Source organism: Ptychodera flava, chromosome 16, assembly GCF_041260155.1.
Source record: "Ptychodera flava strain L36383 chromosome 16, AS_Pfla_20210202, whole genome shotgun sequence".
In the NCBI taxonomy this organism is placed as follows: domain Eukaryota; kingdom Metazoa; phylum Hemichordata; class Enteropneusta; family Ptychoderidae; genus Ptychodera; species Ptychodera flava.
The window spans coordinates 24,377,406-24,401,780 of record NC_091943.1 but is presented as its reverse complement, the minus strand read 5'-3'; the positions used below and the strand labels follow the sequence as shown (position 1 = coordinate 24,401,780).

General features: G+C 36.9%; 1 protein-coding gene across 2 annotated transcripts in view; it reads right to left on the bottom strand.

Moving 5' to 3' along the window:
• Positions 1-293: 293 nt before the first annotated feature.
• Positions 294-24,375, bottom strand: part of LOC139114384 (pro-epidermal growth factor-like) — a 49,253-nt gene continuing 25,171 nt past the window's right edge. For both annotated transcript variants that reach the window (XM_070676094.1, XM_070676095.1), the window contains 9 exons: positions 23,793-23,906; positions 23,238-23,501; positions 22,395-22,548; positions 18,087-18,221; positions 17,837-17,969; positions 14,597-14,738; positions 14,088-14,180; positions 4,353-4,455; positions 294-1,945 (listed from right to left, as the gene is read on the bottom strand). In XM_070676094.1, the coding sequence (XP_070532195.1) occupies positions 1,549-1,945; positions 4,353-4,455; positions 14,088-14,180; positions 14,597-14,738; positions 17,837-17,969; positions 18,087-18,221; positions 22,395-22,548; positions 23,238-23,463 (1,383 nt within the window). In that variant the 5' untranslated portion in view covers positions 23,464-23,501; positions 23,793-23,906 and the 3' untranslated portion in view covers positions 294-1,548. The remainder of the gene's footprint in view (positions 1,946-4,352; positions 4,456-14,087; positions 14,181-14,596; positions 14,739-17,836; positions 17,970-18,086; positions 18,222-22,394; positions 22,549-23,237; positions 23,502-23,792; positions 23,907-24,375) is intronic.

Sequence of the window (24,375 nt, the reverse complement as noted above, 5' to 3'; positions counted from 1 at the left end):
TCGAAAACTAAATTGCTTTGATTAAATGTCGATAATATCAATAGAGATTAACAAATGTGACTTGGGTGCATTAACAGTAAAAAAACCCCACAAAAATGCAGTTATTGGAAAAAAGGACATACCATATGATAAAAACAATCTAAAGGTGACTATGAAATTAGTTTACATGCCAACCGATTTCATAGTCAATACCTTGGTTAAAGATGTAACATTCATAACAGTAGTAGTGAATAGAAATACTTCAATATAACTTTTAAGAAAAATAGTCAATGTGACAAATATATAATGGACAACTCAAAAGAAAGGGAATAAAAACTGATAGATATAGTTTCTGAGCAGGGGCAAGTGCAGTAACCAAACTCTATTGAGAAGATAGAAAAAACAATTAGCTGCCTACGTTTTTTTATTGCGTGGTCTACTCGAGACTAATGAAGATGTATTGATTATGTGATAGTTACAAACTACCAAACCACCTTCAAGTAGATTAGCGCGAATGTAAACATTGTACACAGATATTCAAACTTGCTCGGTTTTGATGTTCAACGACAAATTCTACAGGGAAGGTCGATAATAATATAATTGCTATTCCCTTCTCCATATCTGAATATTGAATACTCTTGAGTAATAGTATTATAACCGATAACTGTAAAATTTTCTGAAAGACCCTTTAATGCTTAGTTCTTTCGTATGAACTTTTCTGAACGTGGATTCCCAAAGTCTGTGGCTTGACTCCAGTGCAGTCTCGCCGACAGCAATGTCCGACACAGCGATACCTATGCAATATTTGATATAAGAATTAAATTTAAGACTTTAAAATTCGTGGTTTTCAGCAAATGATTTCCTTGTCGACGTAAAAACAGATTTTATTCCTGTTACCTTTGTCTAAATTGGTGATATACAAGGCTCTTGTTCGGTACATATATTTTGCCTTGATATCGTTCACTTGGTTATAAGGTAGGAAAAAAGAATCAATATATTACAGTGGGGAGTTCCTTGAACTGCAACGTACGTAAAATATGCGTGTAATTCTAATCAGAGATCATTTTTATGACAATAACGTTTTGTGACAATTCTATTAAGTTAAAAACTTACATTTAGATCTGACATGTTATAAACATTCACGGATAATTCTCTTGCAAGATCCGACATTTTACTGTAGACTATCAAACATATCAAAGCAATTTAATGAGACAAGATGAGATAATCTGACCATATTGTACAATTGTGATTATGCCAGATATTTTTCGTGGACAAAATCATGCTTGCAGAAAAAACTGGATTGCGTCGTCAATGTGATCAGCGGGAATTTTCACTACGTACTTTTCAGGAAATGTCACCGAATGTCGACAATGCCATGTTATTGAAGACCACGTAATCCTCCCCAATCTCGTAGGGTTATCTTTTGGATAAATTTTTCGCCTCTGCAGATTTGGATGAGTGATTGGATGAAGCAATAACGTAATCAGGAAACAAATGATTCGTGCCTGGACTAATTTCAGCATTGAATTTGTCAGTTTAAATTTCTCCTGTAATCTTTTGTTCTAGATTTTATTGTATGGGCTTGATATAATCTTCTGAAACCGAGCATTCAAGTGCACAGTAGTCTGACCCTGTCAGGTGTTCATAGTCATGCATAGAATCGCTATCGCTATCGTCAAAGTCAGTGTTCTCTACACCGACGGCAACTTTGTTAGCCGGATGAACGTTATATTTCGCATCAAATGGTTTGAGATTGTAGACTTGACTCGGGTCAGTCGATGGGGCACACACCTCAACTGCAGCCGAGCTCAGTCTTTCTTCTTTCGGAATCTTTACGCCAACAACTTTCTGCTCTGGTGGTGCGGACGGCCGGACCGACAACGCGTTCCTATCCGGTTTGCCATAGACTACAATGTTATTCTGTCGAGTGCTAGTATCCGAGTCTTCACGCTTTTTGAGAACCATTCTGGAAAGAAAAATAGCAAATCAAATACTAAAGTTTACCGTGCCTTGCAATTTCTGGACGATTTTTTCTCAAAAGTACGCCCGCAAACTGTTGGTTACATTATCTGACGTATGGTTCTATATGTCAGGCGTAATGTGCAAATGGACTTTATCTGTTCTCTCATTTCACATCATGACAATTCATGTGTTTCTAAATGAAACATACAAGGATTTTCCAAGCGACCTGTTCCTTATTGACAAGTGGTTTATCGAATGCGCATGAACAAGCAAGACGGGTACAATGTTTTGCTTTGTCTTTACCTTAACACGTACTTGTCTCCTGTTCATTTACAAGCAAAATAATAGAGAATGATGATCTACATGAAACAGCTAGTTTGGAGTTTGTCAAAGTAGCGAGGGCAAATATGAATGCGTGTTAATGGATGATTTGAAAAACGAAAAGGAACGATACGAACGCCGTAGTGGCCGATATAGCTTGGAACAAAGATGAAAGAATCGCTGCAAAATTTAATTAAAAACATATGGCTGGACATACTGCCCTTTCATTTTCACAAAGATTTGTCTAATGGTGTGGAATTCGAAGTGTTGATAGTACAATTATTATGCTAGTCAAGGGGCAGGTATAAGTGAATCCCCCAGGAAACGCTGGCAACAATGTTCATTAAAAATATCATGTTTTGAAAAGTAATATGCGTTTGTTTCCTATGTGAGCAATGGAGCCTTCAGAAGGTATTGCATAGTTAAGTAACATACACGAGATACATTTGAATGCCCGGTAGGATCATCTCCTATTATAATATGCAAGACGCAAGACCCTCTGTCTAGTACGTCTGTAATTATTATGATTAGGGGCCGTGGATAATTAAAGCATGCGCACAGTAAACGAAACTAAGTGGGTTTGTCCTCAACCCGCCTCCTAAACGAAAGTTTGGAAGTGCGAAAATCTAATCCAAGTTCATTCAGTATCATACTTACAATCGGTAATTACGTGGCTATAAATATACGGTGTTTTCAATCGGGTTCGAACCCACAACATAAAGCACCCAGTCACCTAGTGGAGAAGCAACAGATAGAAATACTTGGCCAAAACACGCATCGCGCATACGCTCCCACGCAATCTATCCACAATGGTTTTTACGATTTTACACAGTGCACTGAACCTCAGGTATGTCAAAAGAATGGTGTAGCGCAGGTGCTGCACTGACCTGGTACATGCCAAGCAGTGTAGCCCGATATTTTGAAATACAGTAAAGGTGGAGCGAGATGTTGATATAAAGACATGTAGTGCGATTTTTGCGATAATCGAAATACAGCCAACTCCCCCTCCTTAATCCCCTAAACGCGGAAGTTACGTTTGCCGTGCGCGTTTTAATTATCCACGGCCCATTACAGCCATGATGCATTTGATATGGATGAGGAGCGAGCTCACCAAGTCGCCCATACATTACTATACAAATACATGTACACATCATAATCCGTGCTACTGTAGATTCACATCACGGGCTACTCTTTGCAGATTTTATTCACTTGCAATTGTCCTGCACCTTTTAATTTTAGGAAAATGTGTAATGAGAAAATCTCAATGCTAGATATGTCATGGCGACAGTTCTCCAATCGTATCTATGGTCACTGTATCTTCAATAGACATCAAATCAGGTCCAATAATAGTTATCATTCAAGGTAAACTGTGAAATTTACCAGGTCCAAGGAACATATAGATGATGACAAAGGCAATGGGGCCATCTTGAACCACGAAATAGTGGTGGTACCAGGTGTCCGGAATGGGTAAGCGTACCCTGCCAGCTAGCCGCACCCGTCAAGATTGACCCAAAGCGACAAATTCATTGTAATTTGGTGAATTCACCAAATTACTTTTGTGAGTCAACATTCATATCAAATTATGCAAGTGTGGAGTACCTTTCCTGCATATTTTTGTTCTATGAGGTAACAATGTCACAACAGACGTCGTCATGATGCGAAACGAAAATTGTGCTTGGCGAATTTTATCTAAAGCTAGTCATGATGTTATCACTCATATTTAACATAACTTACATCACATATTATACCTTGTTTAAATAAACTTTGGATAAATAATACTTCACACTAATCATCATTTTCAGTATACATGAGAGGTATTTACCTAAACTACATCAACTTTTATGAAATTGAATTATTCTATGTAATTTTGCCTGTATCATGAATTTATGTCACTGAAATAGCTAAAAAAGCTACAGAAAACATGGTAGCAGCCAAGCAACATTTTACATTTACATTTTCTAATAAAGAGTCGTTTCGAAAATTCTCTGGGACGGTGTTTCAATTATCCGAAAATGGCGTCTGCATATTCAACGCTAGGAGCGCCATTGCATGCAAATAGTTTATTTTACTCTGTTTGGACAAACATTTACCTCCTAACGATAACCGACAGCGCCACCACAATGATAAGTGTCACAACGGGAGCAATCACAGACACTGCAATTATAACGGTGTTACCCTCAGCATCTGGCTCTCCTGACAAAAACAGAATAAAGAAGAAAGCACGTAAATATATGGTGTTGTTGGTGAGTTGTTAGTGGTAATTATTGTTTTTACAAATGACTACATGCGTCTGTCGACGTCCTCACGCAAATAAGGCAAGCAATTGAATTTTGGCTAATGTGAATACAAAGTGATGTTTATATATCTTATTGTACGTTCAATTTACCAAAGTTTTGAACCGTTGTTTTACTCTGATGATATTGCTGCAAAATTATTGTTTTGTCGAGACTCTGTGATTTGAAACGAACTCTCCTTGATCAATCGGCGAAAAGTTTGTCTTTCTAATGAGAATGTTCCATTTGCTCAAGACATACTGGCTCGTGAGCACAACACGCCATCTCCTTCTACTCGTATAAATTTCCTCATTGATGGGAGATGGTGGTGATAGATTTAAGTTCCCGGTGATTTAAGATCACTGTAGATCATGTATGTACATGTAATGCTTGTTCTAATCTCCAATTGTTTCCAAGATTTGTTCACTCCAACCTTTGGATCAGATGTTTTGAGTAGACAAGTAAATTTTTAGGTAGAATTAGCGCAGACATTTCACCTTCTGTAGTACGTAAGGCTATCGACATGAATCTTAATTGTTAGGAGAAATGTTTCACTTGGAGGTAATACATTTATTTATTCTGTGGTCATATTCATGTTCTACCAGTTTATGATCCCCTTGATCGACAAAGAATTTACGGAATCTTGTCCTTTGTACATTGCAGTTGTGTATCATTGAGTTTTATTCCCGTTGATGATGGCGTTGACTACCCATGACGTTCAGGCAGCGTCAGCGACACTGTAACATTATGTCTACTATTTGCAGTGTCGCCTACTCGGTCTTAACGCCATTTGGTAATCAACGGCATAGTGGACGCGAACAAAACTTCAGCCGCAATTTACAAAGGAAAAAAATCTGGGATAGATTAGAGTAGAGATCCGTCACTTCCCTGGTCATCAGGCCTGTAGTAGATGAGCTACACCTGCTAAAATACTGTTCCCTACCATAATCTAATTCTAAGCTTTCTGTAATACTTTATATGTCATCATTTTTCGAGTCAACTTTCTTTATTTTTAAGAAAATAATGAGCTTTTAAAAATATGGAAAAAACTGTAAAAACCCCAAATTGGAAACTTTTGTGGAGAACGAGAGCGTAAGCGAACAAAGTAATAAACCACAATTTCTTTTATAGTCAACTTGGTGGTCTTTCTCTGGTTTCTACGAAAGTTCCCCTGTGGGCAATCCCGTACAGAAGTTTGATGATTACACCTCAGTTGCATGTTGCTGCTGATTTTCCGCTGTACCATGCACTGTTATCAAGCCTAGTAGACTAACACGTTCTGCAAATGCTACAAAACTTGTCGAACCTCGCTATAATCAGGAGCATTATGGAAAGCGCGCTTTTTCGGTAGCTGCTGCCAGGCTGTGGAATTCCCTGGATGTTTCTATTCGAAACGCACCTTCCGTGTATTCTTTTAAAACACAACTTAAAACCCATCTCTTTAGGAAGGCTTACGGGATGCAATAATTATATTTCTCACAGTGAGTTTTTTTATCTAACTCCATTAGTGTTTTCCAATTGTGTTTTTAAAGTTGAACCTTTTAGCGTGTACAATTTTGATATTTTACCTGATTGCTTAGTTTTACATTAGCTCGAGTGTGTGTGTGTGCGTGTGTGTACGTGTATGTTTATGTATGCTTGTTTGTAATGTTACTTATTATTTTATGACAACTTTAATGTACTTTCATTTAATCTATAAGTGTTGTAAAGCGCATTGAGATTTTATACCATTATGTAATGCGCTATAGAAGAAATAATAATAATAATAATAATAATAATAATAATAATTATTATTATTATTATTATTATTATTATTATTATTATTATTATTATTATTATTATTATTATTATTGTACTTGGGCCTCAGCCCAAGTACATTTGTTTTCATTCCGTGGGAAAAAACTCTGTAAGGTATAACCATTTCTGGCTGAGACCAGGGAGGGCAAAATGTCTTGGCTTCATCTTTCTTGGCATAATAAATGGCGTAATGATGTTAACTGAATGGAAATGCTGCTCTCAGCCAGTCTTGAATAAGTGAGATGTGAATATTAATGCTTCTCTATCTGAGTTTTTGCCACAAAATCTTCTGAATATAATCAAAATGTGCATCGAAATGCAACAATTAATGCACCCTCCGTTTCCTAGACGATGGCACGACCCTTGCTACACCCACTGGACGAGCCAAAGTGGGAGGGGTATTTCAGTTTGGTCGAACAAGAGGGCTCGAGACCAGAATTTAACATTTAAACTTGAAACATGTTTAATCGCTGACAAGATGTGGACTAGTGTTAATCAAAGTAAAATTGTGGAAAGGAAAGGTTTTATATCCCGGACACAATGAAAAACATTACGACTGAAAACTGTACCCCCAGTTGAGAATAGTAATGCCCACAGCGATGGAGAACACTTATCCTTGAGCTGAGAAAACCAGACCATCATTTCGAAATAGAGCTGCAGATTCGAGAAGCTCGTTCAAAATAGCTAGATACACCCCATAAAGGGGTGGTTTCGAGTTTTGAGGGCAAATTTCGCCTCCTTCATATAGAAATCGTACGTTTGTTTTTCCAGGAGAACACACCATTTGACACAAAATTTGCATGTAAAGGGGTCGCCAGTAAGCACGTGGTCAAATCTGGCATAAGAAACAATATGAAATGTTGGGTAAAGCCAGTCCAAAAAAAACTGATTTGAACTTTTGTGTTTTGTAATTTATACCACTGCAGTAACATTACCTTTTTTTGACAACATCACACAATGTAATACGTTTTGAAACTGAAGACTCCAACGTATTCTGTGTCTCCTTTGCTAAAAAATACGGTATGCCGATTACCATGTAAGGAGATGATGACGTCAAGACAGATTTGTAGTGCGTTTGGTCCTGGATGGTGCGCGAAGTTTTGTCAAGGTAGCTTGTGTAGGCCTATTTATTTCCTAAATAGGAGAGATTAGGGTCGATCTAAACGAAGGCCGAAGAATGTTATGATATACTCTAAGCGAGCTGAACTCTTACGCGAATGGTTGGATAATTTGGATGATGTCTAGAATGATCTCGTCTCATTAAGATTATTTGGCGGTCAGTATTGAATTCGGATAGTTTTCAATCGGATTCGAACCCACAACATACGGCATCAGTCGCCTAGCTGAAAGGCCACAGACAGAACCAGTCGGCTAAATCTCCACTCCCAAAAAAGAGTGGTTCAATAGCCGGCTAAGTTGTTACATTTTTCTGACTGAGGCCGCTCAACACGTTGTAGAGTTCGTGAAGCACTCACGCACGCATGCTCACTATCATACATCGCACATACACACTTTATCGAAGCGAAGAAACGAATTTCATCGCTTTAACTGGGCGAACGATAACCTCGGGGACAATTCTGTCCACCAGCAGTGTTACCTACCCAGGGTAGAAAATTCGGATAGTTTTCAATCGGATTCGAACCCACAACATACGGCATCAGTCGCCTAGCTGAAAGGCCACAGACAGAACCAGTCGGCTAAATCTCCACTCCCAAAAAAGAGTGGTTCAATAGCCGGCTAAGTTGTTACATTTTTCTGACTGAGGCCGCTCAACACGTTGTAGAGTTCGTGAAGCACTCACGCACGCATGCTCACTATCATACATCGCACATACACACTTTATCGAAGCGAAGAAACGAATTTCATCGCTTTAACTGGGCGAACGATAACCTCGGGGACAATTCTGTCCACCAGCAGTGTTACCTACCCAGGGTAGAAAATTCGGATAGTTTTCAATCGGATTCGAACCCACAACATACGGCATCAGTCGCCTAGCTGAAAGGCCACAGACAGAACCAGTCGGCTAAATCTCCACTCCCAAAAAAGAGTGGTTCAATAGCCGGCTAAGTTGTTACATTTTTCTGACTGAGACCGCTCAACACGTTGTAGAGTTCGTGAAGCACTCACGCACGCATGCTCACTATCATACATCGCACATACACACTTTATCGAAGCGAAGAAACGAATTTTCGACAAAATCATTGCTTCTTAAATCTTTTGTAAAATATAAAATACTAAACAAAAATTCTGAATTTCAACTGCGTCACAAGTTTGCGAAATGAGTATTCCGTCGAACGGTCAACTAACGATATTTTAGAAATCTTGAGACATGGCACATCGCATTTTTATTTTAGTATTTTATATTTTACAAAAGATTTAAGAAGCAATGATTTTGTCGAAAATTCTGAAAAAAATATAGGAAGATTTGATCGCGAACACATTTTCACTTGGGGTCAACTAGCCCTGCGTACGATGCTGTGTGTTCCGCTACAGCCAATCGCCCCGCTCACCACAGCCCTGCAAAGACCCGTACGCAGGGTCGGTGACTTCAAATCCATTTTGGGACTTGACGTAAAAAGCCAAATTACTGCCGAAATTCAGCGTTCTTGGGCCCAAGTCGTATCCCAGCCTACCTCAGCTACTCGATCGCTTCCAAAAATGACAGTCTTTTATTCACTTCTCGTAAATAACCGTCGATGTCGGCAACTCTCTCGCTAGCCCTGCGTACGATGCTGTGTGTTAGCTGTAGCACATAGCATTGTACGCAGGGCTAGGGGTCAACATGGGGTCGCAGCCATGTTGCCTCAAAACTTATTTCTGTCTGCACTCAAAACTCAAAAATGTCGGATATGAACCTGAAAAATCGATGCAATTTTGTCAAACTTCGGCGAAATTTCAGCCTATAGACAAAATTTCATCCAGGTAAGGTAAATTTACTGAAATTTGATCGACAAATAATCCTGAGCTTGAACGTGACAGCTGGCCTTCTCCGGGAAGTCAAGCACCCAGCTGCACATACACAGTTGCCCATATGGCCAGGTTTATGAGATTGTTTTCAAGCGACGGCGGCAGACCGTACGGGGCTCTGGATATGAACCTACCGCCGGTGTAGCTGTAATAACTGTTGCGTTGTTTTAGTGCCCACGGACGAAGTCCTGGGGGAGTTATAGGTTTGGTCATGTCAGTCCATCCGTCCGTCCGTTCACGCAGATATCTCAGACATGCCCTGGTCAATTTCTTTCAAACTTTGCACAAGAATAGTACCCAACCCCATACAGATGCACGTCGATTTGTTTCACAATGCGATCGAATTTGGCCGTGTTAGAGGACTTTTTAGTTTACACCTCCATAGACTCCCATGTATAAGGCAGTTCTCCATAGACTCCCATGTATAAGGCCAAGAAAAATAAAAATTTAGTTTCTCATCATATTCATATTGCCTAAAGGATGCAGTGACACAGTTTTTTGTCCCCACGGATAAAGTCCAGGGGGCTTATAGATTGGGTCATATCCGTCCGTGAGTCCATCAGTGAGTCCATCGGTTCACGCAGATATCTCAGACATTTTGACAAAATATCATTTGACCTTGGTGACCTTTGACCTCAAATATACATTATTGTCCATAACTCAGTAACCACAAGTGCTAAACCTTTCATATTTGGTATGATGGGACACCTTATGACGCCACATATTGTACGTCATTAATTATGCGCATATCTAATTTTGAGCGAGCCAATAGAGCTAGAGGTCTGATTTTTGGTATATAGGGATAAGTTAACAATATAATTTGTTTGACAAAACGTCACGTGACCTCAATGACCTTTGACCTCAAATATATATATTTGTCCACAACTCAGTAACCACAAGTGCTACATCCTTCATATTTGGTATGATAAGACACCTTATGACACCACATATTGTACCTCATCAATTATGCGCATATCTAATTTTGAGCGAGCCAATAAAGCTAGAGGTCTGATTTTTGGTATATAGGAATAACTTAGCAATACAATTATTTTGACAAATGTCACGTGACCCCAATGACCTTTGACCTCAAATATATATATTTGTTCACAACTCAGTAACCACAAGTGCTACACCCTTCATATTTGGTATGATGGAACACCTTATGACACCACATATTGTACCTCATTAATTATGTACATATCTAATTCTGAGCAAGCCAATCGAGCTGGATATCCGATGTTTGGTATATAGGGATAACTATAGGGTAGAAATCTAAATATGCCCATCTAAATATTAGACATATACCATCGAGAACAAAAGAAATTTGCTGTAATTTGAATATTTAAGGAGTTTAAGCAATTTCCACTATGAATAAAGAACCCCTGCCTCAAACTCCACAAAAGTTGCTAGACATATTTTGCTGTTGTCATGCCATTGCTTCGTTTAATAACCAGTTAATCAAATGCCTAATTGACAGGAGGAAATTCAAGACCATATTTGAATAGTAGTATATATTGTCCTCAAAATTACTCTATCACGGCCCAAGTACTCATTGCCTTCAGCAATACTGCCTTGTTATTATTATTATTATTATTACAAGTTTAGGGGCTATAAGTATTATATAGAAATCTAATAACAGTTCATTGAAGCTGTGGGAATTCTGAAAAAGAGGTATTGTTTATTTTAATTTTGTCAATAGGGGTGACTTCTAATTGTCGTACGTATATTCTCTCCGCCCAGTTAGGTGTTCCTTTTGACATCACTACCCTTATGAATATTCATATACTTGCAAAAACTGACAGTCGCTGTGTCTGGCAGCGCCTGCTCACAGCTGATGAGCTGCACAACGTAGGCTTCGAATGCAAGCCCATCGTGGCAGTCGTGGGCATGTAGAAAACAAGGCACAGCCACTGTGGAGAGTTTATGCCAGTGTAATTGGCCTTGTAAACGTACCTTCAGCGTGGCATTTGTAGTTGTGGCGAAAACCATAAACCCTCTCCCTATGCTGACGTTGTTGGTTTTATTTTGTTCACGTGCATTAACTGTAAGCAATCAAGGAAGTTTTGGGATGGAAATAGAGCAAAGGCATGAGCTTCCATGAGATCTGTGCTACAAATATAACTTTACGCATGCGCACTCTTTTGCCAGTGTAATCTGCCAATATGAGCGTGCGCAGTTGAGTGAACGTGCTCGTGAATGTGTAGTCTGCACACTACGTCGTGTCATTCAGCTTTGCATGTTGACAGAAACTGGAATTACTGCAGAGAATACTTTTCAGGACATCACATGTGAGTCTCTAAGGTAACAAGTAGGACGTTTAGGAAATATTTTCAGAAAGTTCACGCCGCCTGTGGCCATTTTGTGGAGTATAAGCTTATAGTTATACATACCTGGAGCGTATACAGTCAGTGTACATATTGCCGGATAATATGCGATGGAATTTTGCGTTTCACGTCGTTCAATCATTCAGATGGAAATGCTGCCCTTCTCCAAACTTTGAAAAAAAACAGGTTGACAGATTTGGAATGCTTACAATTGTATATCAAGAATGACGTAATTTAATGAGAAGACATTTGTATTCGAGCACGGCTACAGTTTTTGATTCGAGAACTCTCATCATGATGGACCGTGGTTGTATTCAACAATCGAGAGGGCAAGGGTGAGTCGAACTTTTTCCTATGTCCATGTAGCACTTGTGCAAAAATAAGCGAATCCACAGGCCTTTGGCGAATCAATAAATGCGTTTTTCACAAAGCTGAAAGGCGAATCAATAAATGCGTTTTTCACAAAGCTGAAAGGTTGAAAGATCCGTCCGTCACTTTGGACGAGCTAGATAAATGCAGTCAACCCAGCTGGGCAAATAATGTGACTTTGTTCTGGAAATTACGAAGACGACGTGCGGTGGAACTTTGCAACAAAGTTTCAATATCTGTACTGACGTACTTGAATGACTGGCACAGGAAACAATGGCCAATAAAAACGCATTCTCGTTGCATTTTGATAATGTATCAATCACACTGACACAGAAATTATGCCCCCTCCCGGCAGAAGGGCCATGGCCAATTTTTGGCCCTGCTACAGTATGTCTCAGTGCTGAAAAGGCCATGTTGTTGTCAGGTTGTCACGGCGACTTTTAAATTTACATACAACTCTGAGAGTGAAACGGGTTATAGGTCACAGAAGGTTTGAGTCCCACTGTCGTCCATTATACCTGTTTCCTTGGGTATTAAAGGTGTGCAAGTATACACATCAAAAGACTAGAAAATTCACTTCATGGGCAGAATCTCGTAAAGTAGCCTTTTCTTGTCTGGTTAACGAAAAGATACCCCTGATCTAAAATATGCATGGTTTTAAATAAAAAGCTGTGGTTACTGAAATGGTTACTATGGTAACACTAAACAAATATGAACATGGAGTTCATACTGTTATAAATACACTTAGGAGAGCATTTGCATAGTAACTGGGATTACTTTTAATGGACTTTGGACAAAAATTGAAATTTTAAAACGCAAATAGGGTACTATGGAAAAACAGGGCAGTAAAAATGGATATCATATTTTGTCTTTCTAACCCGAAACAACCCTTTGGTATAATATTTCTGTTGATTACTGGATTTTTACACTGGATATTTGGTCTTTCTAACCCAAAATATCCCTTTGATATAACACATTCTGTTGATTCCTGGATTTTAGGTGGAATCTTTGAAAAACTGGTAATTTTAACTCCTGAATGGTTGCCATGGAAACATCTCACATTAAAATGAGTGTAATTCTTTTGGTGTTCTAACCAGAAAAACTCCTATTATCAATTTTTACATCAATCAATAGTTCTTTAATAGGAATTAGGGAAAAAGTAACGTTTTCAATCCAATAATAGTTACCATGGCAACTCAAAACATTAAAATAAGTCTGGTTTTTGTGTTCTCTGACCCCAACTCCCCCGCTAGATAATTTTCATATCAATCAAAGTAACTTTTCATTGGATATTAGAAAAACTGAAAATTTAACCCCTAAAATGGTTACCATGGAAACATGGGGCAGTGAAATCGATATCATATTTGGTCTTTTCGACCCAAAATACCCTTATGGTGAAATTTTCACGGAAATTGAACCTATTTTTATTCGCGTTATTATTTCTATATAATACTTATATATAATTATTATTATTATTATTATTATTATTATTACTATATTATTATTATTATTATTATTATTATTATTATTATTATTATTATATTATTATTATTATTATTATTATTATTATTATGCACAGTGGTGGAAAGTATGATTGCAATCGTTTGTTGCAAAATGAATTCAAAAACTGAAAACTAGAACACTTCATTATTTACGAATATTGTAGGTTGGAAGACGCTGTACCCCGGTAGTATGTTTCTATACGTTTGCAGTTCTCCAGACCCGAGAAAAAGCATTAGTATCAAACCTTTCATGTTGTAGTGAAGCAATGTGTCAGTGATGAACTTTCAAAACTCTACATAGTTGTTCTAGCCTTGATAACTCGTTCGCTCGTATAATCAACAATACTAATTCTGGTTCATGAACAAGTTTGTGTAAATTATCAGGCTGCATTAATGAATCGGTTTGATCATTTCTATTCTTTGATCTGTCATTCATAAATGTGTCAGCAAAGTCAGCTTTCAAATAACAGGGTAAGATATTTTGATTAAAAAATAGCGTATTTTTTTCAAAAATTCTTCTGAATTATTTTCTGTAAACATTGCACTGTGGCGCTAATCACATCAGTTTAACAAGTGCAGTTAGTAGTGTTTACCTGTCGTACAGCTTGGCTGAGAACAAAGACACTCCACTCCGTTCTTGGTGTTAATACATATTTCATCACAATCATTAAAATCACCGCAAGGACCTGTTTATGTAATGGATGTTTAGACAGATTTGGTGAATAGCTGCTACGTTACTTTCTCACAACAAAATTACTGACAGTGATTAATGAGGTGCAACTATTTTTATAGTACCGTGAAATTCAACACAGGTGAACGTCCAATTTGAAAAATGATGTACAGAATCTCTCTCTGGAACTGTATACATATATATATAACCGAGAAAATTCTGCTGCACGGATTTGTTTTAAGTAACGGTGAATTTTTCTTTTGTAACCGCGATTTTGTAGGTCGTATTGTACGTGCAATGGTCGGTGATGCCCTTCATACTTTGCCACTACAAATAATTGTCAGTGTTATTCTACCCTACAGAAATCGTTGTAAAGTTGTAATCAAGGTCATGTTTGAATATTTAAAAAACAGTAAATATTTAAATTCATACCTTCTGCTGCCGGTTGTAAACTTTCGTGAAAGAATGTCATCGCCACAATTTTGCTCGGGGGATTCAAACTTTTTATCAGGCTTTTATCATTCATATCAAATACACTTAGTGAATTCTCCACCGTTGCAACGAACAGCAAATCCTGCATAAGGAAAAGGATAGAAGTAAGAATTGTAATAAACTGTAACGGATAAGGCAAATAAGCACCGAGACTGTGGAATGTTATTGATATAGGTACAAGAGGGACAAAATAGACAAATTTAACCGATATATCAAAATTATTAGATCAAATCGGAACCCCGTAGTTTCCGATAAAGGACCTTTGACAAAGGCTTTCCGATAAACAAGTAACTTATGCTTAGCCTATTAAATGAAAACGTTTTCCTGACAATGTATGCAAATTCACTATTATCTAAACGAATCTGCAAGAAGTCCCTACGATGCGACAAAACACATTTCAACGCCATGCATCGGATAAAACTGTTGAAGTAATCATTAAAGAAAACGAGTACAGGTCCATATGGAAATTGCACACTTAGTCTAATATACACACGTGAGCTAATGTCGTAGCGATGTCTGTCTGTCTTTCTGTCTGTTTGTCTGTGTGAGTGTGTGTGTGTGTGTGTGTGTGTGTGTGTGTGTGTGTGTGTGTGTGTGTGTTTACAAGATAACTCAAGAACACCTGAATGGATTTGGTAGACGGGTACCATATGCTAATTGCAAGACTGATTAGATTTTGGTTTGTGTGGCTTCCTTATTAATTAAGTTATGAAACATCATTTTTTCATATAATGGTTCCCATCGAGACAGTAATGACAGTGTCCACATATATCAAAAATACTGAACAAAACTTCATGAAACTTTTCACTTATGACAATCTAAGGACATTGCGATGATACCGTGAGTGTCATGCCAATTATCTTCTCATTTGCACATTTAATGAATTTTTGTAATTACTGATACAACTGCCAAATTCCTACATCAATATTGATGATACCCACAATAAATATTGATCTTATAGAAATCTTATTGTACTGAGAAGCATTGAGCAGTGTCAAGTTATTAAGTAGATCATTTAATGGAGTTTTGTAATTAGTCATATAACTCCGAAATAACTGCATAAAATTAGATGAAATCTGCTGCAGATACTGATCCGACAGATATCTGATTGTGTGGAGAATCATTTAGTAATGTGAGGTTAATTAAGGGTTCATTTGCATGTTTAATGAAGTTTATAATTAGTGATATAAGTCCGAAAGTACAGCACTAAATTACAGGAAAGTGCTACAGATATAGATCTGATAGATCTCTAATTGTTCTATCAAACAATGAGTAGTGTCAAGTTAATAAACAGCTCATTTGCATATTAAATGAAGTTTTGTAATTGGTGACTTAACTCCGAGAGTAAAGTGGAAAAGATGATGAATCTGCTAAATATAATGAACTGACAGATACCTGATTGTTCTGTGAAGCGTACCACTATGTAATTAACCTGTTGTAAACCGCGTGAGCACGTTCAGTTCACATTGGATCAAGTTGCACAGTGAAATCGAACCTGGTTTCTCATTTGAATTGTTTTAGTATCATTTCGAAAGGTAGTAGCTTTCTTTTGTTTTTAATCATGTTTTATTGTATTTTGTGTACATTGTATTGTTTTTTTCAGGATTATTTACTTTTATGTAAACATTGGCTAAATTCTTTTATGTATTTCTATTTATTTCTTTAGTCGCTTCAAAGAATTGCTTCAATCTGTTTTATGGTAAATTTCAAAATAGCTTGGAATTACAACGTGTTTGAGTGATTAGAAAAACATTTCTGGCGATAGAAAAATAATGCCAACTGCATCCATTGCAAATTTTCTCCTTCAATAGATTTTGCAACAGTTTAATCCAATTTATCGAAGGAGAACGTTTGCAATGAATACAGGTGGCGCTATTTTCTATCGCCAGAAACACTTTCTTATCACCTAAGCTATTTTTAAGCTATTTTGAAATTAACTATATATCACTTTCTGTATTTTTTGATTAGACATTTATTTATCTTTGTATGGAAGCAATCTTTATCGGTACCTATATTTAATAATACTTCCTATATATTTTAAATTTACGAAAATGCTATTTTTTGTGAAATGTTTCCTGAATAATGTGACGATTGGAAAAAGCATGTGCACACACTCAAGCATGTACATATGTGACTTTATTGGATTTTTTTAAACAATCACGAAAATGGCGTTACTGTTCTGGGGATCAGCACATAAAAGTTGAAAAATATTACAACAACAGGAAGGGAGCTCAGAAATTACCATATTTACATTAAATTCACATTTGAACAAAGCTGCATGTGGTCATTTCTCTGGGGTCCTGCATCGTAACTTGGATAGTTATCTGAACAGAACATTATAAAAAATACGTATACATTTTTTTGCCGATTTATCAACATGAAAATAGGCTATCCCTGGGAAAGTTTATCAATTTTTAAAGAGTTCAGACCAGTACCACATGATAAAGATATTTTTATCAAGAAAAGAAAAAATAACTTGGAAATTTTCCTTATTCAAGTTTTAGAAGTGTGTACTGTTTGCAAAACTGATTATGGTCATACCTTGAAACGTATAAACTAATTTCGATATCTATGGGCACTTTGAGAGTAGATTTCAATAACTTAACAAACAATCTTAATTTGCTGGGCAAGTTTTAGGGTAATTTATAATATGTGATTGAGTGTATCTTCTAAAGCTTGTTATCGAAATTGGGGTGTTATCGTCGGAGATATTTTAGCAAAAACCAGACAAATTAAGCTCCCAAATTTCGTAATCACTTGGCCAACACACAGGCTATTGCGATTGACTTAAAGACAAATATGAAAGTTTTCTTACAAAAAGCTGATAAGAAGATAAAGAAAGTTGATGGACAATAGCGTAGCTTAAACGAAGTAGCACTAAATCAGGTTTTTACCAGTAATACGATTGGAACTTATTTTGGATAATTGGATTTTCATATTTTTCAAATTTCTCAAAAGTGTTAGGTGCCGTATAGCTGAATGTTGCATTATTGCAAATTACTCATAAAAACAAGTGTGTAACCGTTGCGTAAAAGAAAGCAGATGAGATTACATTTGTAGATGAAATCGACATTACTTTACCATCCAATTATCCCAAATTAGTTCCAATCGTGTTAAGTAGCTTTGTAGAATGCGAAATGTCTACAAAATGGTTGTTAAACCAATGTTATATCGACCCACCTGAAATATTGCAATACCAGTGAAGTAGAAGTGCTCAACTGTCGAATTTGAGAAATCATAAAATATTTCATCACGCCGACCATCAAGGTCCGCAGATTGAATGAGACGAGTTCCACCGTCGGCCCAGTAAATTCTGAGGATATGGAATGCATTGTATATTAGGTCGTCTACAGCAGTGAGTGACAAAGATTGTTTCGCATATGACAATTTTGTGAACAGTAGCAAAATACAAAATTAGAATATGTCACACCTATCACTTTTGAAGTCTATCACTAAGTGTGTCGGTGATTCTATGTCTGAATTCACAATAACTCGTCGCTCTCTTCCAGTCAGATCTGACCTTTCGATTCGTGGATTTGGTCCAGTGTCGCTCCAGAAAAGATACCTGGTAAAACACAGAAAACTATATAAATTTGACCATCCTCTCATTGTTACATGCAACATTCTTGTGTTACAAAACTCTTACAAATTGTCCTTATGGCTTTTAATTAAAACAACACTGGAGAAGACTGTATTATGACAGCATTTAGACGAAAAATACATGACACTGTATTTATCCTCAGGAGCTTCTTTTTTTCTTTTCCATGTTACATTATATATCGTTGCCTGAATACATGTCTTTATGTGCCCTATAGCACGTGACTATTTGCCCTACGCCAGGAGAGCAAATTGCCTCCTGCTGCGCGGGCACATGAACCCATGTATTCAGGCAATACTATTTTTATCACATGCCTCTTCAAATTAACGCTATATGACATTGAGTTACATGTAAGGCATTCTCAAGCAATTTTACCATAGTCGACCAGCAGTTATTAACGAAAGTAAAGATAGCAGTGTGCGCATGGATATTTTTCATCTAGTGTTAAGCGTCAACCTTGATGTCGAAAACTTCGAAGGACTTCACCGGACCGGTAACTATGGAAACGGGTCAGTACGTCGTTCACTCGGTCCGCTAACTCCCCGGGTGTTCCTATCCAAATCAATGCACTGATTTGCACTCACATCGAGGCAAGTAATAAATAATGTTTATCTGACGCGCTCACGAACATACACATATATAAGTATTTATGTGCGACATGTTCTGATGGTCACACAATGTTTCCGTAACAAAAAAATTAAATAACACGGAATTATCGAAGTTTATTTGATTAAGGTACATTATTTCCAGGGCAACGAGTTACTCTGACATACTATGTAATTATTTCTTATCAGAAAAACTGCAAATAACTAATGCCAATAATCTGCGCTGCAATATAAACGTTCTGAGTTGGTACAATAATATTGACGCCAACACAAACATTTTTATCAACTTGTGAACTACCTGACGCCGTTGCATAATGTATGAACAGGGATATTTCAAGCAAAGCGAAAATGTAGAAAACCTAGTTTGTGTGACGATTGCTAGAGGTATTAAAATCATGAAAGGGGATAATATTACTTTTTATCACACATGCTATGCCTGTATTGCCATTCTTCTACAGTTAGTAGTAGATAGTACTAATATGAATTATATTTTCATCGTAACCGGAACTACTTACAGCTGAGCGTACGCGTGACATCGATGGTATTTTCATATATATAAAACATCATTGATAATTATGGTCAAAATTTGTTGTTTCCATTCAGTTCATGGACATTTCACTTAGGTACAAGTACAGTTTTACCCGAAACAAACAAACGAACGCATTGAAAGTTTGAACGTATTACGACCGACACCTTTCCTCGCGTGCCCTTCCCTTCCCATACGTTGTTTTCATGTCGTCTACGTTGCTGAAGATAACGGTCCTGGTCGATATTGCACCGTGACAGAACCGCTATAAAATATGTTTCCTATTTACGAGTTTACAGTGAATTTCAAAATAGATTTGAATTACAATGTGCTTTGATGATTAGAAAAACGTTTCTTGCGATACTGCACTCATTTAAAACATTCTCCTTCGGTAGATTTTGCAACAATTGAACCCAATACGACGTCCACTGTTCTCTCTTACAGAACACGTTCAGTGTAGGAAATACCAATCGTTATACCGACCTGTACAAAGTGTAAGACGAAAAATCTTATTTTTTGCGTATGTGCAGTTTTATAGACGAGAAATCTGATAAAGGAACATGAGAATGTTAAAACAGTTAGTGAACGGGTGAGTTTTCCAACGTAATGGGAGCGCGGCAACACTGATCGTGTTGACTGTGGCACAGTGACCGTCGTATTTGATAATTTTTTGCAAAATTTATCGACGTAAGGAAAACGTTTGTAATGAATGCTGGTGGCGTCATTTTCTATCGCCAGAAACATTTTTCTTATCACCAAAGCACGTTGTAATTCCAGGCTATTTTGAAATTCAGTATATATTTTTGGGTAGTGAATTATATCGTGTATAGCCATAATTTACTCAAAGAAATCTGTCCACACTAAAAAAAGCGCGACCGACAAGGTGCACATATTAGATTTCGATTTGTGCAGTGAAATCATAGTCCATTTTCGTTCCCTGTGGTATTTTGATGCAATTTAAGATACTCCCAAGAAAGTAAAACTTTTAGTTAGTTTGTTCAAGTAAGTTTAGTTCTATTTAGGCAAGCCAATAACGAAAGGTTACGAGCAGACGATGTAAACACCTTTGAAATTATCAAATATTTTATTCGTACACCAAAAAATTTACATTAAAAAGTTACGACGCTGTGCCACAGTGCACACTCCTTTATAAGACGATAAATACGGCAACGTGTATAATTCTTGGAGATAGATTGACTGGTACGGCTACGATATCCACTTTGCATTCATAGATGTTGTATAACTGCTTGCTCTATGCTCTGCTATTCACATTCGATCGCCGAGCTTGAAATCTAACGCTGGAGCGAGTATTTTGACCTGCTTTTTGGCTGGCTTCATAGGTTTGACGAAGGGACGAAGCTTTGTTTCAAAACATGAAAAAACACTCATTTTAACACACCTGACCTATCTTTTACATTTACCGCCATACTAAACTTAAACATAAACGTTCTTCAAATTGTGAAAACATGTGTCGACATCTTAATATTTCAATTGTTCGCTCTAAAAGCGTACCATAAACCCTCCCTTGAAGTGGAATGGCCAACAGCGGAATATTATCAACAAGTTATACGGCCGTCAATACTCCTTAGCAACCAACTTTTCATGACAACGACGATAAGCAAGCAAGGTCGATTTCAATGATGTCGTCGCTAATTTCTGAGAGTCCTCAGGAAAATAGATATAACTGAAGTACGCATGTATGATAAAGGGGTTATTACACAAAGTATGGTTGATACCGCGTCGTATTCAAGTGATCGGTCCGTATTCTGTCGAGTTGCGCAGTAACCCCTAATTTGTATTGCAATTTTTCTATCGTTTAAGGGGTATTGATATAAACCTTTATTTATTATTTATTTATTTATGTATTTATTTATTTATTTATTTATTTATACACACTTATGGGTCATCTATCGCCTGACCTACCATACCTGTAATATTAAGTACATTGGCCTTATAACAGACTGGACGGACACAGTTTAAATATCGAAACGAAGAGCCCAATATGTTGTACTTCTCTTTGAGATGTCAGCACATTCTTTATGTGACAAAATTTGGTTTGCCTTATATAAACCCATAGATATGGGAACAATATGTCCCAAAGGTCTGAATAAAAGGTAAATGAATATTACCCTGCGAGAATTCTAAACTAATTTCCCTTGTCATGTTTACGTTTCCCGCCCATTTTCGTCATGTGATTATCTTCTTTTCTTTGCTAGCCACATCGAAATGATGCTACACCACACACACCTATACACACCTGCACACACACACACACACACACACACACACACACACACACACATATATATATATATAATATATATATATATATATATATATATATATATCGGGCTATTCTATACTGATCAAGTAATGTTAGTAATAATTAATCAAAATCTACAATCGTTTTGTCGCCCTTTATCACTTCAAAGTTTAAAATGTATGAATGCCATGAAATTTTCGTGAAAAACAACAAGTTGATCTTGTAATGGGGTAGGAGCTGCAACTGTTTATAATTTGTTAAATATTTCTATGCAATATATCAAATACAGTTTCTTGGAGTTTCTCTACAGCATGCTGGAAAAAACATAATATTCATTTTGTCAACAAAGCCCGTTTGTCTAAATATTGGAGATAATTATTGAATTATAATTCAGACTGAAAGTTATGTATGTATGTATGTATGTATGTATGTATGTATGTATGTATGTATGTATGTATGTATGTATGTTTGTATATAATGCATGTATGTATGTAGATGTATGATAGATAGATATCACAGTAAGAAGTTTCATATGTTCGGCTACTATTTTCTTTAGGTTTTTTGTGGGAATTGAGAAGTGAAGACAATCTCCAACGATCAGTACGAAGTGAGATGACGGTTTATGTCAAAAAGACAAAAATAATGAAGCTATATAAAAAAGTCAAAGTTTTTGTGAACAGTTTCTAATTTCTTTGGTAAGTACAAACACATGTTTCGTGGATGAATTATAAAAAATATGTCCTTACTCTTTTGGGGCATGTACAGCAATGGCAGCAGGATTGTTCAGATCATTATCAATTAATGTTGTTAAAAAGGCACCATCAAGAGTACTAATCAAGATTTCGGACTTTTCGGCTTCGGCAATGTAGAGATTTGATCCGATCCAGTCAACAGCAATACCTATAATGAAACGGACGAATGGCATTCGAAATATCTAATAGGCAAGATTTCATCTATTGCTAAACATTCTGATTTATTTATGGGAATTACTTGTGGCCTAAGCATATTCCTACATCGAAAAATTCCCTTGCCTCGCCAAAAACTATAAAATAATAGCAACCAGATGTGAACTGACAGACACACACACACTGACAGACAGACAGACATCGCTACTACATTAACTCATAATGTATTCCCCTCTGGTCCACAATGGGCTGTAGTAAACTAACTTTGGTTCCATAATGTACCACGCTTTGCCTCGTACATTTTGTCGTGCACAGTGTGATTTCGTCTATTATGGGCAGGGAGGGAATACATTATTGGTATAAAAGTACCCATGCAAATCAGGTCAGGGCCAGGTCAAGGTAAGGTGATTCAAGGTGAGAGAAAAAAGTGATTGTAAGTGGAAACAACAAGAACTTAGTGTGTTACTCAAACATCTTGTTGCAAAGTCATCCAAACTGCATGGCAGTACGGTCAGACATATCGATACATATGTGTAATTTACGCGCAATAAAATCTCTCAAATATCTAATGGTTTTAGACACACACACTGTGTGACTGTCATATGACGACCAACTATTGCAAAGACGATTGTTCGTAATAAGTTCAGTGTTTAAGTTTACTAATAGAAACTTATTGGTAGTCACCTTGAATATCTGACGAATGTAGAGTTATGATGTTTTCCCACTTCGATGGTGCCCCCAAGCTCTTTCGTCTAATTTCTGTGACCTTGCTCAATCTGACGACCGCAAATAGATACAACCCTTTGATGTAAAGAGCTAGTTCGTCAACCGAAACATCTGACAACTGGTCATACTGGGGAATCATCTGATGGGCAGCATTAGCCGGAAGAACACGGATATAATCTTCCATGGATAATATCAGCCCGTGATCTTTTATCAACCTGTCGTCTTAAGGGCAAAAGAAAAACACTACATTGTATTAAATAATCACCCATTACATTCTTTACCAAGGTTCTTTACCAATTATATTGATTTAAGGGAAGAAAAGATATATGTACAACAGCAAACTCTTTTTCATTAGTTAGTGCCTTGGTTGTTGAAATGTGATGGAATGTTCACATGTAGAACATGCGGGCTTAACTTTCCTTTTTACTACGTCTGTGCGTATAAATTTTATAATGCATTACCAATTCAGAAAAATTAAAAAATGCAGGAATATTATCATTTTTAAATATTTACCTTGTTTGCATGTCTGGTTGTCTGCTTCTAACTGGTGTCCATAAGTGCAGAGACATTTGTAGCCAGCGGGATCACTGACACATAGCTGATTACATCCAGCATTGTCACATGGAGCTGATATGATATTCATGAAATATACAATGAAATGGTTCAATTTGCTGCCATTGTTGCAGCCAGTCCATACATCGATTCATTCATTCAAATGGAAAATAGAACTCAGGCTAATAGTCATTTCCTAACGTTTCCGATGTGTCGATTAAATGCTTTTAGGCCCTTTTCGAATGGAAGGATTTTCAAAAGGCACCAAAATTATGCAATTTGGTTGAAATCCTTGGGAATATGGTACTGTGCGGCCAAACAGTATTTTTTCTCGGCAAGCTTCATTGAATATACATGTATCTAAATCTTATCTATTTCAAAATTCTGTATTATTGCAAATACCTATTGTCTTTTTAACTCTCTGAACGCCTTTTATCAAATTGCATTTTTAATGATATTTTAATGATAATTAATGATATTTTTGATATTTGCGTGATCTTTTGGGGAATTCTCTCTTACGTACATGACGATCACTTTAAAACAG